This window comes from Punica granatum, chromosome 2 (genome assembly GCF_007655135.1).
Source record: "Punica granatum isolate Tunisia-2019 chromosome 2, ASM765513v2, whole genome shotgun sequence".
Taxonomy (NCBI): Eukaryota; Viridiplantae; Streptophyta; class Magnoliopsida; order Myrtales; family Lythraceae; genus Punica; species Punica granatum.
The window spans coordinates 27,193,916-27,211,736 of NC_045128.1; the positions used below are offsets into that span (position 1 = coordinate 27,193,916).

At 36.8% G+C, this 17,821-nt stretch overlaps 1 protein-coding gene across 1 annotated transcript; it reads right to left on the reverse strand.

Annotated features, from left to right (window-relative positions):
- LOC116194597 (probable transmembrane ascorbate ferrireductase 3) lies at nucleotides 1–1,909 on the reverse strand. Its single transcript, XM_031523446.1, has 4 exons — nucleotides 1,584–1,909; nucleotides 1,137–1,185; nucleotides 540–739; nucleotides 1–447 (listed from the first exon to the last, which is right to left on the reverse strand). The coding sequence occupies exons 1-4, from the start codon at nucleotides 1,743–1,745 to the stop codon at nucleotides 187–189; spliced, it is 672 nt and encodes a 223-aa protein (XP_031379306.1). The 5' UTR covers nucleotides 1,746–1,909; the 3' UTR covers nucleotides 1–186.
- Between the last annotated feature and the right edge of the window lie 15,912 nt (nucleotides 1,910–17,821).

Here is a 17,821-nt window from a genome sequence, read left to right on the forward strand (position 1 = left end):
TAAAAAATCAGTATCATATAATAAAAAAACTTATACTCGAGCAGTCTGATTATAAAATTAGCTCATTCATGTTACATTATACACAATCAAAAAATTCAAAGCGCACAACAAATTTATAACAAATAGCTATGAATCTCGTATGTCGTGACCACACTGAGTACTCAAGCAATATTGACAAAGAACTTTTCAAATGTAGCGGCCAAGAGCGACGGATAGATCGACAAAAATGCCGAAGAGGAGGACGGACAGCGCGGTGAAGTTGAGGACGCGGGCCTCGTGCTGCTGCGTTAGTCTCAAGAACGTAGCCTTCTCCATGAACCCGGTCAGGGCCGCACACACTGCCATGTAAAATATTGCCCTGCCCCAACAAACATGCCATGGCGCCACTCTCGCTTTGGTTGATCCTGAAGCATTTCCCACCAAGAAGGTGAACAACCCAATCACCCACTGCACACAATATCTCTCACTTGTCATTGAATTCGTAATATATACGTCTTTGTACTCTATCTTGTTATAATTTCTTAGAACCCAACTGTTACCTGTAAACCGAATGCACAGATCGTGATTATACCGATCCATGAGTGGAGGCTGTACAAGTTTGTTATGTTCATCATGTTGTGGTACTTGAATACGGCGCGTATGCCAACTGCTCCTAATATGAAAGCGATGAGGTTGAGGAACATATGTATATTCTTCTGCATTCTCCTCTCCGCTGGAACTGTCTTGTATGCCATCAGGGCTGCCAAAATCAATAGTTTCCAAATGGTGTGTCATTCATTAGGAAGTCCATCAACATTCTTCGAGAACAATCGCTAAGGAGTAACATTGAATGCAGAACTAGCCAGATGGTCTAAACGAGTATGCTATTCTTGTTTCAAAAACCGGTTTATTTTGCAGTTACATAGGAAGTTGTCCAACAGTCTAACAGAGGATAAGTAAGAGGAAATAGAGGGATACGAAAAGTCCAACTGATGAGAATTAAATTTGACATGTTCTAGGTCGAGAGCGAGTGCTAGTACCCCATACTCCTTTTTCTAGATATCGTTTTATTTTCTATGAGGTCACGGAGTTTATAGGGTTAAGAGCAAAATATCTGAATTTAACTTGGAGGGAAGTGGGTTTCTGTTAATATGTACCTTCACCACTAAAGAGGACTAAGCCAAAAACCATAAGGAAAGGGTGGACCTGCCCAAAAATGAACAAAACAAGAGTTAAATCCTATAGTATACATATATCTGCACTTCAGAAAAGTGAAGTATTTGTATCAATTTGAATGGCTAAAAACACAGAAATTAAAACTGAGGAGGTGAATGAGCCACGATTTTAACTTTCTTGATATGATATGAAATCGTTATACTACATCTGCTTAAGATATCTATTGCATATGTGTTGCGGAAGGTCATAACTATAATCAGACACATAAGGCCGTTCTCACGGGTAATACATACATTTTGCCATGATATTCATGTTGGTGGACGTTGCATTCTTGATCCTATTTCTTTCCGGATATGAAACATCTCGATTTTCGAAATGAACTGATTTCACCATTCAAATCAATCCAAAGTTCGGTCGGCTGTTCTTACATTGAAAACGCGATATCCATTGTCAGAGAAGTAATTGAGGCCCTCGCGGTAGTGAAGCAGCCACACGAGGAGGAGAACAAGAGATGTGATAGCAAACACGTGTGCGACTTTTGTTAGGCCGGAAGCTGACCGGCGATACCTCACCTCGGTCGAAACATCCATCTCTATATAGATGATCGAAGAGGGATCTGATGACTTTAGGGACTTTTAAGGGCGAGTGTGCTATCAATGTGTTGGTCTTTCTTTTATATAGGAAACATTTCTATTGTCCCAAACTGTATGAACTTCTGGAAGTTCTAGGGATTGCTTGCATGGTGGAATTTGGAACATAAGTGAAGAAGCTTAGAACTTTAGCAAAGCATCACCAGCTCAAAGAAGAAAAAAAAGGGACAAGAATGATCCTATGGCATCCTAACAATTCGGTACGCGTTAGGCCAGAATATAACCATTAACTGCCAAAGAGACGTGACACTACATGCACAAGCTGATCTCTCCTGAAGTCGTGAATCAAATCATATTTAGCTCGTTTACGGAAGTTTACTGTATTTATTATTATATGTTATCGGTTGGTGCTATCTAAGAGACTGGGTAACTACTCAAGTCCGATGGTTTATCCGTGTTAACCAGGTGCATCGCAACACGGTATTCTTGTCCTAAATTGATGATCTTTCGCTTTCTATTGAACACACAAGATAATCGTCATTTTCCAAGTAGTAATTGTACTCTAAAAACTTATGCCTATCGTGTTCCCTCTATAAGCAAAGAACAAATCTTCTTTTACCGGCCGGTGGGGAAAGAACAAATTTTTTGTAGAAGAAAGAAACTTTTTATTTTTTTGGGATAAGGAAAGAAAGAAGTCTGGCAAAAAAGAAAAAGGTAAAGAGAATTTTTTTTTTCTTTCCTGAATTATAAGGGGAGCTCAAGGCCTATTATAATTAAAGAAGATTTTTTTACTATAGCATTTGAAATATATACGAGAATTTCCATAAATTATTATATGGTGAACTCTATACGTCCGGTCTATATTTATCTTCATCTATCTATATATCTATATATATATATATTATATAATTTAAACTCCTTTTATGAGAGCTTTTCGCTCGATTGATGAGGAGCTTTTGCTCGTAACCTGCAGTTCATGGACGATCGACCTTTTGCATCCCTACATTAATATATACCTTGATTTTTTTATATTTTCATAATTAATTTTTTAATTTTCACAATGTATTTATCTATTAGATATTTTTAGGAGGTTATTCATTTCAAATTTTTTATTATTATAAAATATTCGTAAATATAATAATATCAACATAAAATAAAATCATACAAAATTCACATGACGTGCGGGTGAAATGACTAGTTATTTATTTACTTATTAATCACCAGTAGAAGGAATCCAATGGTTCACAAAAATTGCACTATACAATAAATATTCCCATATAACTTCCCCAAATATATATATGAACGATTTTTTTTTTGGGTCTATGATCACTTAATTAAATATAATGAGTTCAATATTTTAATTGCACGAAAGGCCTACTAACGTAATAGCGAATAAGGATAGAGGAAAGAAGGGGCATGGAGAATCCGATGATAAGAATCAAAGCCAAGAACATCTTGGCTCGCATGTACTTTCTCTACGGTGTTGCCTTTGTTGTGTTTTCCTTTTTTGGAGTATACGACTAAGACAATTCAAGTCAAGTCAGTTCATTAAGAGGTAAATCTCTTCCTGCATAAATATTTTTTATTCACAAGAGTTAAATTCGAGACCTTATTTAAGAGAAATAAGTACGAATAACTTAAACCAACTCACGTTGATTTTGTTGTGTTTTTCTTGGTAAGCTTGCAATTATACAGTGATACCTAGACAAGGCATATACAACAAACAAAGCCATTTGACAAGCCAGCCATTATGATTTTTTTAGTGCAACACTTGCTATGTGAACGTTCAATAATTTTTTTCCCAATTCAGGTTAGCTGAGTTGGTCTATTCGAGAGTAAAATTCTCGCAACTGTAAATTTTCTTCATAAAATGACACCATTCCTCCTGATGGCCATAAAGGTGTATGTCTTGGGCAGTTTAACCCCTTTATCTGCGACAAGTTTAATGCACAAGTACTTCTCACAACCTCCCAACGTATACGACTCGGACTCGGCTATATATAAAGTAGAGACTGGAACTTTTGTCTCCCATGTGAACCAGTAGGTTTATTCTTGCGTCCTATGACAAACCAAATGCAAAAGGGGATGCCAACAAAAAAAAGAGAAAAAGAGAAAAAGAAGAAAAGAAAAAAAGAAACGTAACAAAAGCTGGCCTTGAGATGGGGTGAAGGTATCAAGAGAAGAGGGCCGCCACTTTATAGGGTAAATAAATGAAAAAAAAAAAATATTTTTGGTCTTATAAATTTAATTTTCGATTAATTTTTTATATAAATTTCAAAAATATCAAATCAATCCTATATGTTGCTCTGTGAGACACTTTTGGTATATTTTGGTTGAATAGAGCTGCTGATGTGGATTTGGTGCCGTTAATTTTGTCCGTATATCAATTTCTTATTAGTTAAAAAATTAAAAATTTAAAAGAAAAATAAAAAAGTAAATAAATAATAATTTTTTTTTTTAAAAAAGTGAAGAATAACATATCGGGGACTCCCCTTCCGGCCACCCCTCCCTCTTGGGGACCACACCGGTGCTGTATGAGGTCGGCGAGAAGGAGGGGTGGTCGGAGGGGAGCCTCCAATACGGTCCCCTCTTTTTTTTTTTGTTTTTTATAATAAATATATTTTATTACTTATTTATTTTATTATTTGTCATTTAAATTTTTAATCTTTCAACCAATTAGAAATTGACACATGGACAAAATTAACGAAATCAAGTCCTGTTATGGCCGGCTACGGAATGGACCAAAAATGTCTTACAGAGCAAACATATGAGATTGATTCGATACTTTTAAAACTTATATGACCAAAATTGATCGAAAATCGAAATTATAGGATCAAAAATGTCTTTTTCCCATGATTATATTGGACTTTTTTTTTATTTATTATTTATTTTATAGATGAATAACATAGATCTATCTAGAAAACGTCAGAACCATAAATTCACACAAGACTGCCATTATCATTGCAGTTGCAGAGCTATATTAAGAATTTGTTTGGATTGTGACACATGGAAGGTTACAAAGGAGTAGGCTATGGACCGCCATAAATCTCCATAGCTCGGGATCCAAAAAAGCTTTGAGTTTTGTTTAGATACGAGGGAAAACGAGGATAAGATTGAAATCCGTAAATTGATCATAAGATCACTCATGTTAAACTGTCGATGCACTTTACCAAGCACAGTAAACAGCAAACATTAAGCACCCTTCCGGCTTTTAGCCCTTTCAGTAATTGGGCTTGACCAAAACCGCCAAATTAATTCCCATGATTTTGGTAAATAGAATTGGCTACCGCAATATTAATAACTCGAAGATACCTATGCTCCGTTTGTTTTCAAAGTCGTGGTTTAAGATTTTAACTTTAACTTTAACTCAAAACACTACATAACAAAACATACATTTCAAAAGTCAAACTGGTGGGCCCCATATATTATTAAAATACAATCCCATTATAATTAATTATCTATACCTTCCATTCATTTCCTATTTCAAAAGTCAAACTGATGGGCCCCATATATTTTTGTCTTCTTCTACAATCACAATCACAATCACAAATTCGTGACTTTAACTCCGAAAACAAACGCATTGCTAATGTCTTTCGAAGGTTATATTTTGGACCTACAACCGATCCGAACTTGGGATTTCATAAGGCAAGCATGTATTAATCTGCTGATTAGAGCGTGGCGTCGATTAGGACAGAGTTCGTGAACCCAATAGCCCAAATTGGCTATCTAATAACTTGGTTGCCGAGAGTTTACACAGTCATGCTAGCTATTTGATAAGTGTCAGATGCTTAAGCCCAGATTATGCCTTTGGGCCTAAGCAACAGTAGGAAGCCTAAACAGGGGTACCAGGCTCCGCCTGTCGAAGGCAAGTATGGCCCAACTCACATCAGAATAGTTGAAGAAATTGCAGATTTTCACATTGTGCGCACCCGAATTTCATCTCATCGGGGCACGCGAGCGCGCGCCTATACAACGCGGCTTGGGAATGTCCACCTTCCCGGGGACGCGCGATGGACGCACGTGAGAAGGAGTCGCCACTTGCCATTTTACGACCCGAAAGGTCGAGGGCCGGCAAGTTACCCGGGTCTAGGGGTACAGGGTACACCTAATTGCTAAGGCATATGGTCTACGAAACCCAAGGTTCCGAATTCGGGGGTTCTGTTACATGCGAGCCTATATCTCGCATGCCCTATCGGTACTCTAGCTTGTCTAGGCTTGCCATTTTAATTTAATTACCGCTTAATTAAGTTCCGCTCATCTTACTCGTTTTGACACCGTAAATTCGAAGGAACAGTCCGACCGTCCACTCTCCGACCGGGATTCTTACATGAATGAATGTACAATATATATCTTACATTATCCTCTCAAATAAATAAAATACAAGTTACAACAACTGAATCCCGGTCGAATTGCATTCGGTTATTATTCCACTCGTGCTCACCGTGTGGTTTGAAAAGACCGAAATTGAAATTAAGATGCGCGCTCAGTGTTAGGGGAATTGAACCCCGTGATCTACGATTGGGGCGTTGGACCCCCTATGAATCGTGCCCTGAAGGATCGAGCTCGATCCGCATAACAAACAAGTGCAAGAATGTTAACAAGCGGACATAAATAAACAAATAATGGGGTTTTATTGTTGCCGAATTTACGTTAATTAACCAATTATTAACCGGGTTATCTTGGCATACAAATCCTACCCTAAAGCAAACAAAGTGGGTACAAGGTGTGAATCGATCAAGGATCGCCTCGGGAAGGTATTTCGCATTTGGCATTATTTTCAAGGACTTGACGTACGTGACGTCTGTTGTCAAATCTTGTGTTTGTGGGTTGCTTTTAGAATTGTTCTATGTTGTGATACTACGGTTGTTACAGGTTATTACCGAACATTGATTCCACCTGTACATCCTAAAACCTAGTGCCTATCCCACTATTGCCCATTTTGTCTTAGCCAAGTATACAATTAATCCGGTATTTGTATTTTAAGCCAATCCACCCGAACCAACTACCCGAGACTATGCTAGAATAACAAAAACTCATCGGTTGGATAGGGCGGGCTATGCAGATGAACCTGCGCCTAGATAGGTAGCCCATCCCTGCCCTGATACCGCATGTTTCTCTTATTCTAACCCTAGGGGGGTGTCGCTAGGTTACAAATAGACGATTTTGCCCTTGAGATAAAAATTGTTTTCCGGAAAGAGAGATTACGCGGTGCGGGCCACCTCGGCCTGTGACCAGCGTTAACCGATCCCCTGGACCTTCCAGGGTTGTCAAGAACCCTAAAAGAGCCAAAAGATCGGTTAATCTATCCGGAAGTGATCTAAGAAGAACTTCCACGTCCCGACCTGAGTTTCCTGAAATCAGGTGAGGCCTCGAGTCAAGACGCGCAAGTCCTCCCTAGACATCCATGTCACATCGAGCCACGCGTCTCAATTTTGATAAAATTTGCAAGTTTTGAAAAGGGCACCAACGCATGTTTGCAACCTATCGACGCGTGTTACCGGTTTATTACCAATTTGTACAAAATCATTAGGGCTAAGTGAATTAATTAATCGCATGAACGTCCAATTACCCCGTTAGTGAAATTATTGATTAAACTAATTAATGTTTTGCCAAATGCTCTAAATATTCGGGTTTCAGACCGTCGAGCCGATCATTGATGGACCGTCCGATGCGAATCCTAATTCCCGACCACCTTAGGATTTAAAAATTAATTTTAGGTCGAGTTTGCATGATTAATCCGATTCATGTGAGGTTTCGATTAAAACGAGAATAAAGTATTTAAGCACGGATCATGAATACATTATCACGTCAAGCACAACGAACATGCAAATTTACACAATCGGTGCCGCCATGGTCATGATGAACACATACAAGCATACGCAAACATAATGTTGAAAATTGATAAAACGACACCGACTCATGCGAGCAAAAATCATGCAAAGAGCACGCATCATCACGTTGTATGCAAAATAATTACAAGGATAAAGTATTTAAACGGGGCACACACGTTGTCGATCGGGGATCCAAGTAAGTAGGGGTTGGATATCTTAAAAATGTCCAGGGACTGATTTGAATAATTTTAAAAGAACAAGGACTGATTTAAAAATTCGGATGAAGTTTCGGGGACTGATTTGAAAATTCTGAAAAATTGGGGACTGTGTAAGAATTACTGAAAATATCCCCAGGACTCCTTTGGAATGAATCTGAAAGTCCGGGCTGATCTGTAAATAAAAATGCCCCAAGGACTGAATTGAAACGACACGAAAAGTTCCGGAACCGATTTTTAGAAAATCCTGGAAATTTCGAGGACTGATCTGGAAGTATCAAAATGACCGGGACTTGAACGGAAATAATTCAAAATTCAGGGCTGATCTGAAGAGGCGAAAATGACCCCGGGACTAAATTGAAACAACTTGAAAAGTTTATTGGGATGCTTGAAAAATTCTGGGGATTTCAAGGACTGATCTGGGAATATTAAAATGGCCGGGACTTGACTGAAAATAATTTTAAAATTTGGGGCGGATCTGGAAAAATAAGAAAATCTCCCGGGACTAAATTGAAACAACTTGAAAAGTTCCTTGGAGTGCTTGAAAAATTCCGAAAAATTCCAGGACTGAATGGGAAATGGTACAAATGACTGGGACTTGGTTGAAAGGAATTTTAAAATTTGGGACAGATCTGAAAAAATAAAAATGCGTCCTCTGGACTGAAATGAGACAAAATAAAAAGTTCGTAAAATCGAGTTCGCGACAAATCCGATCACCCACACGACTCAATAACGCTCATTTCACATCATATTCGTCCAAGCAAGCATTAATATTCAGAATCGGAGCCCTAAACATGCCACTAAGTCAGAGATTTACCTAGTTCGGAAGATTGGGGGTGAATCTGTAAAATAAAAAAATAAAAAAGAGGAAATTGCTGGACGAGTTGGGTCGGGCCGAGATCCGGTGGGGTGGACTGGACCAAATTGGGCCGAGTGGGCCGGACCGACTATTGGGCCGATGGGATTCAGACTGATGGGGGGGCGGACCGGGCCGGACTGGGCTCTGCTGAAGCGGGCTGGGCCGCTGGAGGACCGGGCTAGGCCGCCTGGTGCTGTCCGGGTTGCTGGTCTCGGCCGTCTGTTCAACCTGAAAAAAAAACGAGACGACCCGGTTAGCCAAAACAAGAACACAGAGGGAGGCGAGGGAGCCGGGAGATATTCGGGTGTGCGGTCGAGCTGAGGGAGTCTCGGGGAGTCGAGCTCCGGGAGTAGGCGGACCGGTCTAGAGCTGAGGGAAAGTCGGGATGAGAATGAGTGAGCTGGGGTTTTCGGGAGGATCGGGCGAGCTGAGGGGCAGCGGGGTTTCGGGTACTTCGAGCTGGGGGTTCCCGGGTGAGCTGGGGGAGTTGCAGGTTCGGCTAGGAGCTGGAGGTTTCGGCCGTGGGTGAACTGTCGGGGAAAAATCCGGGTGAGCTGAGGGAGAGCGTGAGCTGTGGGAAATTTTTTTTTCTTTTTTGTGAGCTTCCGTGTGGCCGGTTTTTTTTTCGGAATCGAGAGAGAGAGCCGTGGGTTTTCAAGGAGGGGCCGAGCCGGTTCCGGTCGTTGCCGTGCGAGTCGGAGTTAACGTGTGCAGAGGAAGAACGTAGCTGAGAGGACAGTGACAAGACGAGTCGGTCTCGGGCAGAGGAGCGGCGCTGCAGGGAGCTGCCATTATCTGAAAATAAAAAGAAAAGAAACCGAAGAAGTCAGAAGAGGAAGAAGAAGAAGAAGAAGGACGAAGGCTGGGAAAATGAAGGAAGAAGGGGAAGTCACGGTCAGAAGTCAGCAGTCTGACTTCTGAACGGCTTTTTGATTGATTTTTTTTTTCGAAATCGACGCGCGTATAAATTGAAAATTCCATCTTCTTGATCGGACGTCGAAAAAATAATTCGAGATCGCCATCGTGCTCAGAAAAATTCGTTGATCGATAATAAAATTATTTTCAACCTCGAATTTTGTTTCAAATTTTGAAAATTGACGTCAATGTACGCGAAATTCGAAAACGTCCTAAATAGCATTATTTTTTTAAAAAAACATAAAATTGGTGTAAAATTAGGAAAATTTGCTATTTTCAAAAATCGTGAATACTCGAGTAATTAATCGGAAATACTTCCCTCATGGGTGGCAAAATGACGAATTTGCCCCTCTGGAGCCGGTGGACCAAAATTGGGTGCTGACACACATTACCAAATTATCAACTAACTAAATTCGTTTTTGGTGGGCGGGATATGACGGGCCCTAATGCAAGACGTGGTGAAGACCAATTAGATTGTTATGATTAAGAATGTTTATGGAAATTAGTCAAATGATAACACTCATTCTCTCATTTGTTGCAACTTGATCGGTGTTCCTCATCCCATATTGTGAGGTATAACCATCGAAGAAGTTCTCCAAAGTGCAAACCCCCTTTTCTAAAGAAAGAGTTGTACTATGATCTCGAATCATAACCATGTTAATACCTAAACATTTGGGCTTTTCCGATATGGTGCGTTAGGGTTCGCTGTGATATGCCTTGATTTTTTTTTCCTTTTTCCTTTCTAGTTCTTTTGATGCATTTTAGCTCTAATGATGTTTGCAGTCGCAAATTGCTTGTGTCGGAACACCGGAGATTGACCCATGATGTTCTCCTGACCCAAGAAGCACTCATTCCATTCTATATTCATTAGAAAGTAATGAGTGATTGCCAAGATGCAAAATCAAAAAGGAAAAAAAGAATAAAAATAAAAAATAAGGGGCGCATATTGGGACTTTTTTTTTTGAAAAAAAAAAAGAAATTCTATGATTTAGCATAATAAAATAGAAATTTTAATATTGGACTAGCTTCTGCCACTAGCCGGGGTTGATAGGTGCTAGGGCTCCACTTCAAGATAGGACTAATAGGTGTCGGGGTTTTCGCATAATATTGGGCTAGCTTTTGTCGTTATAGCCGAGTCATGGGCTGTAATCATCTGGCTGAAGCGTGCATGGAGCCATGGTGGTCGTCAGGTGGAGCTTGAAGTGGACTCAAAGATAGTCAGCGAGCTCATACTCGGTGCTTGTTGGAGCGGTCCACGCATTGCTTCGTTGGTGGAAGGAATCCGAACTATCTTGGAATGGGAGTGGTCCCCACCCACGGTGAATGTAATTCTTGTCCAGGCTGGTTGGCGAGAAATTCATTGCCATTACCATTAGGAACTCACATCCATTTATTTCCACTGTCTGGCCTAGGAGCATTGTTATTTCAATAACATTATTGGGGTCTTCATACCTTGCTGTTGTATTCTCTGACTTTGTTATCTTTTTATTTAGTCTACGGCCTCCTTCTATATCTACGAGACAATAGAAATCTTAATCGCTAATAAAAGGGTACAAATAGTCCCACAACGAGTATCGAATCAGAAGTTTTATGTTTGTTGTTTGACAGTTTTATAACCTCAATAAGTACACGGACCATCATAAGTAATAAAGTAATGGTTGGAGTATGCAAGTGCACGGGTCGAGTAATATAAAGTGAGTGAAGTACCGTTCACACGAGAACTTAACCTAAAATTTTACGAACTTTCGAAATTATCACAACTTAATTGAAGTCAAGCAAATTAAAAATAATCGAAAATCAATTGATGAGACGACTTAGAATTACAATTTCCCCACACTTCGCTAATTGATAAATTTCCTCTATCCCTAATTCGATTAATTCTTATTCTACTAACCTAAAGTTCACAAGTATTTACTGTATCTTTCGAGTTGCTTAGGAAAAATACCTATCTCAACTCCCTATATTCTTATGGGAATTGAAATTGAGTTAGATTCATTAAGTCTCAACTTTAATCTGGCTATATAAAGTGTGTAAGTATATTCCTATCTTATCCAATGATCAACTCAATTCCTTGAAATTGAACTTATGATACTCTATCCTGGTTCCAAACCTAAAATTCATTTTCTAAAGTCATTCAGATTAACATATCATAACAACTGTTGATCAGGAGATCACAAGCATTAAGCACAAGGTAGAATAAATAGATCAAGATCAAAAGCTCAATAGATCAAGATAAAATAAACAAATTAATTACATGCGAGTTCAATTGTAATACTAGCATAAATAATTTCACCTATAAGAATTAAAAAATACATAGACGAATTCAACATTGACATTGAAAACAAAGAGTTCAACAAAAATATTAAAAAGAAAGGTAAGATTTTACCGTGAACTCCTAAAACCCAAGTCGATTCTTCCCTCCCTCTCCTCTGCCCACTCTCTCCATGTCACGCCCGCTTGGGTTTAAATACCCACTAGAAGCTGTCTTCCCAAATCCATATATTTTAAATTCCTAAAATCAAGCTCAAGGAAATTTCTAATATAATCTTCCCTAAAAGAAAAAAAAATGAAATTTCAAGATATTCCGTCCTTGATAACGGATTTCCTCGGGTCCACACATTTCTGGAAACTTCTAACAGTAACTTGGGCTCCAAGTCGAGACAAAGTCTTATAACTCTTGATGACAAAGCCCGGCCCCTCTAAGTGGTCCACGTGCTCCCTTGACATTGTTCATGCCTCGATCTCAAACTCTCGAGTGTTCCCAAATCCGCAAACATCTATGTTGTTAACGCGAAAATCATAAGGAATACTCCAAGTGATTCGTAGAACAGAGAAAAAGACTAGATAACCAAGATTATAAACTAAACTAAAAACAACCGAAAAACTAACTAAAACTAAACAAATTCAAGGTCCTAGCATCGATTTATAGTTAAAAAAGTGCATAGATTAACACGATTCTATTGAGTTATCAATTATCAAGTAAAAACGTGCTCTACTATACTACACACTCTTTCATATTAGGACATCTTTCTTTTATAATAACTAGTCTAGCATGCGTGCATGGACGTCCAAGTGTATATTTGGAAGGAAGCTCATACTCAGTGCTTGTCGGAGTGGTCCATGCATTGCTTCGTTGGTGGAAGGAATCCGAGCTATCTTGGAACGGCAGTGGACTATTAAGTTAGTCCACACTTATCAAGAATGTAATTCTTGTCCTGACTGGTTGGCGAGAAATTCGTTGTAATTACCATTAGATACTCACATCTATTTGCTCCCGTCAGCTGGCCTAGGAACGTTGTTATTTCAACGATATTTTTTGGGGTCTCTATACCATGCTGTTGTAGTCTCTATAGTTTTTTTTCTTTTTTCTTTAGGCTAGGCCTTCCTCTTTGTCTACCGAGACAATAGAAATTTTAATAGCTAATAAATGGGATCGAATAATTTTACAACGAGTATCGAACTAGATACTTCATGATTATTAGGTAATGTGCGCAATTGCACTGCTCTTTCTTTTACATAGGACATCTTTCTTTTATTATAGCTAGTCTAGCATGCGTATATGGACGTCCAAGTGAAAGTATTTTTTTTTTGTGGGTTAATAAGTGCCAATACAATTTGGGTAATGGACAAGCTTGTCAGGGCTTCAAGAACCTGAACTGTCTCTTGTGGTGGATTGGATGATATGCTGGGAATATTATGATAGGAATGGGCCATGCGTGCATCATCATCACATGAGACGGCACAAATTAATCAAAGTTTTATCTATAACCAACCATATGGATAGACTCGCTGAGTGTAGGACGCAGAATGCCGATAATCTCTTGATCTTTCCTAAAATGTTTCGCTCCTTAATTAAAAAGCATATCCATTGAATTAAATAGAAAATATATCAGCCTTGTTGGCCTCGCGAGCTGAGCAATTATGATTATGAATTGAATTTAAATCAGACAGAATATATGTACATATGTGAAGCTTCTGAATCAATTTTCTGTATAGAGTCCAATATCAATACATAAAAAACTAAATATAGGGATATAAATGGCTCCGGTCATGTGTATAATGAGTATATCACATGATATTCTGTCATTAAACGCATAATAAATTCTATTTTGTCTACGGTAGACCTTTTTGTGATATTGAAGGACTCTTAGCTCTTACTGAGTTGTGATATTATCATTTGTTATATCTATCTTATATAAGACTTTCACTTTCTTGGCAAAGAGTTTTTCTTTTTGTGCGGCATATTATATGATATTTGAAAACTCAATAGGTGACAACTAATTCAATTCGAGTCAGGTCAACCCACCAAAATATAAAATTCAACCGATAAAAAACTTTTTCCATTAATAGGGTTCCGACTAATCCAGTCAAACCGGATCGATTCACTAAGGGGTGAAGCTCTTTCAGTGTGAATTTTCTGCATTTACAGGGACTCGAATCCCAAGCCTTACTTAAGCGAAATAAGTATCGAACCGCTTGAATCAAACCACGTTCGTAATACCTTACTTATGACAAAGAAGTTTTTGTTGCGAGAAAATTTTGCAGAGTAGGAGTGACCTGGCAATCCATTATCCAGATGCCACGTCATCTAGTGATTAACAAACTTACTTTCACGTGATTTGGTAACTTCAAGGTTGAATCCACTCTTTGCATTTGCGTCAAAATATTTACTAGAAGTGTGTCTTTTGCTTGGACTTGGTGGACACCAACTTCTGTGAATAATGCTAGACCTTGGTGATACTATATTGATGGGGTCAGTGCTTGTACTGATAGTTCAATTCGTCTGATATGTTCGCGGTTAAATAAGAAAGCTCGAATATTACGTAGTGGGAGTTGACAATATTACCATTACTGCTATCCACCATATTTTTATTTAGCAAAAAAAAAAAAAAAGAGGGAATAGTGTCCATTCATTTTTCTCTGAATCAGGATGTTCATTTCACGCTTAATATGAATGATCTTAGTCACTGAATTTTTCTCATTATTGCATCACTCTGAATATTCTCCTTGCCCTCGACTTTTAACATGGTATGCCCATATTCGTTGTTTGACACAAGTTAATCTATTGAGGGTAGAATTTTTTTTTTTTTTCACGAGACTCAAATCTTGGACCTTATTAAAAAAATTAGTGCTAAATTATCTGAACCAATTCATGTTGGTGTAATTGTATACATCTGCATACGTGGTAGTCTATCAATTTATTTTAAAATAGATTTGTAGACTATATATGAAATTAATATCTCTATATATAAATTTACATTAAACTAGCTTTTTTGTCACGTGCTTTGCACAGATTCAATTTCATATATCTTTATATTCTTTATATCATTTATTACTATAATTATTTACATTTTCAAACAGCAGTTTTCTTAATAAAATAATATTTTTAATTTTTAATTTTTCAAATAATAATCTTCAATATTTTTTTGTTATATATTAGACAAAGTTTATTATTATTATTATATGAAGCTAGTTATTTCAATTAATATGTATAACATTTTCAAGTTAATTGTCAATATAAATATGTTGCATATATTGATTTTTATAAAATAATCAATTAATAAAATTAGATAATTTTGACGGATTCAATTAGCATTCTCTCGATTAGTGTGCAATTGTATATTTATTCAGTTGCTCACATATTTATTTGATTTCTTGTAAATGAACACAAACTCGATCACACATTCTTAAATATAAAATTTTATGACATATTTATCTCAAATACATAATTTCTATTTATTCATATTATCATAAGCTTATATATTATAATGATTTCAATCTTATAATAGAGATTAGGTTAACAATTTTATCTTTTTAATAAACTATCTTAGTATTTTTAAATATAAAAATTAATAACATATTTATTTCAAATACATATATATTTTTTTTCATATTATCATAAGTTTTTTCATCTCCTCTTAGAGGGCATTCGAAGGTGGCTGCCGACTAGCGCTCCACCTCCCCAAATTAGAAGTATTGTATGTGAAATAAGGCCAGAAAAGCAAACATCAACACTTCTTCCTTACGAGACCCATAAACGCACGACATGCGTTCTAACATAATTCTTATAATTTTACAATCACTACAAATGTATAAATTACTTTTTTGTAATTCTCAAAATCTACATAGATTTTTATGCAAGGATTATAAAATAATTTTAGAGGGGGAGAAAATAGAGGTGAAGGGTGATTGGAGAGAGAATTCTGTGGAAGAAATGAAAATGAGGGGTTACTGAAAATACTGAAATTTAATAAGGCAAATTACATAAAAAAAACATAAGTTTTATAAAATGTCTCAGTTATGTCCTAAATTTTGTTTTGTAACAAAAAAATCACATGTTTTGAGAATCGTCTTAGATTTAACCTCCCATTACCATTCCGTTAAGTTTGCGGTGTATTTGCCTACGTGGACTTCAAGGGACCCACAAAATTTACACATATCTGATCATCTTCTCTTTTCTTTACAAAAATAACCTAAATTTTCAGAAAAATCTCAATTTTGTTCCAAATTTTGATTTGTTATATAAAAAATACATATTTTAAAAATTTCTCAGAAATGGTCCATGAGAGGAGATGCTAGCCGGGGCCGACTTTAAAGCAAAAACATATAGTTTTTTTCATTACATATTAAATTGATGATGAAATTAAGACTTTTTTGAAAATTTGAAGTTTTTTATTTAACCTATCTTATTTGTTTATTAATTTATGTCTAAAGTTAACAGTCCATGTATGCAAAATTGACGGAATTTATAACGGAGGTCATTTTTGAGACAATTTAAAAAACTTATGGTTTTTTTGTTACAAAACAAAATTTAGGGCAAAACTGATACGTTTTACAAAACTTAGGTTTTTTTGTATAATTTTCCCAATTTAATATTAGTGGTATATTCACATTATGTGGAGAATTATTCAATAAATAATATTTTTATTAATGTATCGAATTAATACATAAATTTAATATATTTAACTATCATCCATCAATGTGTAATAGCTCTAATAAATGGCTTCTTTTAATCAGAATCAAAGAAAATAAAAAACAATAATATAACTAATTGGGAAAAAAAATTTGGAAGAAAAGCGTCAGCTAAAAGAGTAACGTGAGGGTAGAGAGAAAAAAATGGAGATTGTGAGATGGGTCTAAAGGTGAATTAGTGAGTAATTTTTTTCTTTTATCATTTTACAATTGTATTGTCGTTGTAATGACTGTTGTTAATTCAAATGTACAAACATCAACAGTAATATTGAAAATAGAAATTTAGACAAAATGTTTTTATTTTTTAATTTAAAAAATTATAATTAAATTTTAAATATAATTTTCATTTTTATGGTCAATGACGTGGCATTACCTCGTTGGTCCACTTGTAAGGCTAATTTATAACACTGGTGAAGGTTTATGGGAGGAAAATAGGAAAGTAAAGAATGTAAATACTAAAAGAAATTATGTACAATGGACGGTCTATATTAAATGAAGGGTGATCTAATATCTCATATTGATTTTGTACAGAATGAAAAATAAAAAAAATCCCTACTAAAGAGGCACCATTAATCTAATTAATTAATCAAGCCAAATTCTATGGTGTAAATTTTGGATATTTTCATATTATACATAACTAATTTAGACCATTAGATCACCTTCAATCTAATCTGAACCGTCCATCTTTATAAGGTTTAAAATTTCCACAACACCCTAAAAAATTACGATTTGATTCCTTTATTATATAAAATGTGATTTTCCTCACAATGCTTTTCGTCGACGTTCGATATCATCACAAAGCCGGGCTGATGATGTGGATTCAGGTTATTGCGCCACGTGTACTATTGAACCAAATCGGTTTACGAGAATCTAAATCATACAGATCAATCAAACGGTTTCAAGTGAACCATCAAATTGGCTTAGAAAATAAAAACCGGTTCGGTGGCTTGTGGTCGATGACATGAGATTTGTCCTGAACAGTTTATTATATATCGGGGGGAAGAAAGTCTTCCTTTCATGATGAATTCCAAATACATCAGGAACGTCACATACATATCCCTTCCACGAGCCTTTACTGTACCATCAAACAAACAAGCAAATTAACATCACTGAGCAAATTCAATAGCCAACTTCTACTTCTTGTGAGAACTCAGTAATATTTGTGGAAAAAACACCTTAATTTCTTCTCGATAATTAGCCGGGAGGAGCAGTAAGGACGAGGAGAGGACAATCGAGATTTAGGGGGCTGGGTGAAGTGGCTCTGCAGTCTGCGGCTGAAGTTGA

Excerpts from the sequence above, each read along its gene's own strand:
- LOC116194597 (XM_031523446.1), bottom strand. The coding sequence starts at position 1,745 with ATGGATGTTTCGACCGAGGTGAGGTATCGCCGGTCAGCTTCCGGCCTA. Across the intron at positions 1,186-1,583 it reads ATGGATATCGCGTTTTCAAT|GTCCACCCTTTCCTTATGGT; the intron begins GTAAGAACAGCC and ends ATTTTTGGGCAG. Across the intron at positions 448-539 it reads TCTGTGCATTCGGTTTACAG|TGGGTGATTGGGTTGTTCAC; the intron begins GTAACAGTTGGG and ends TATTGTGTGCAG.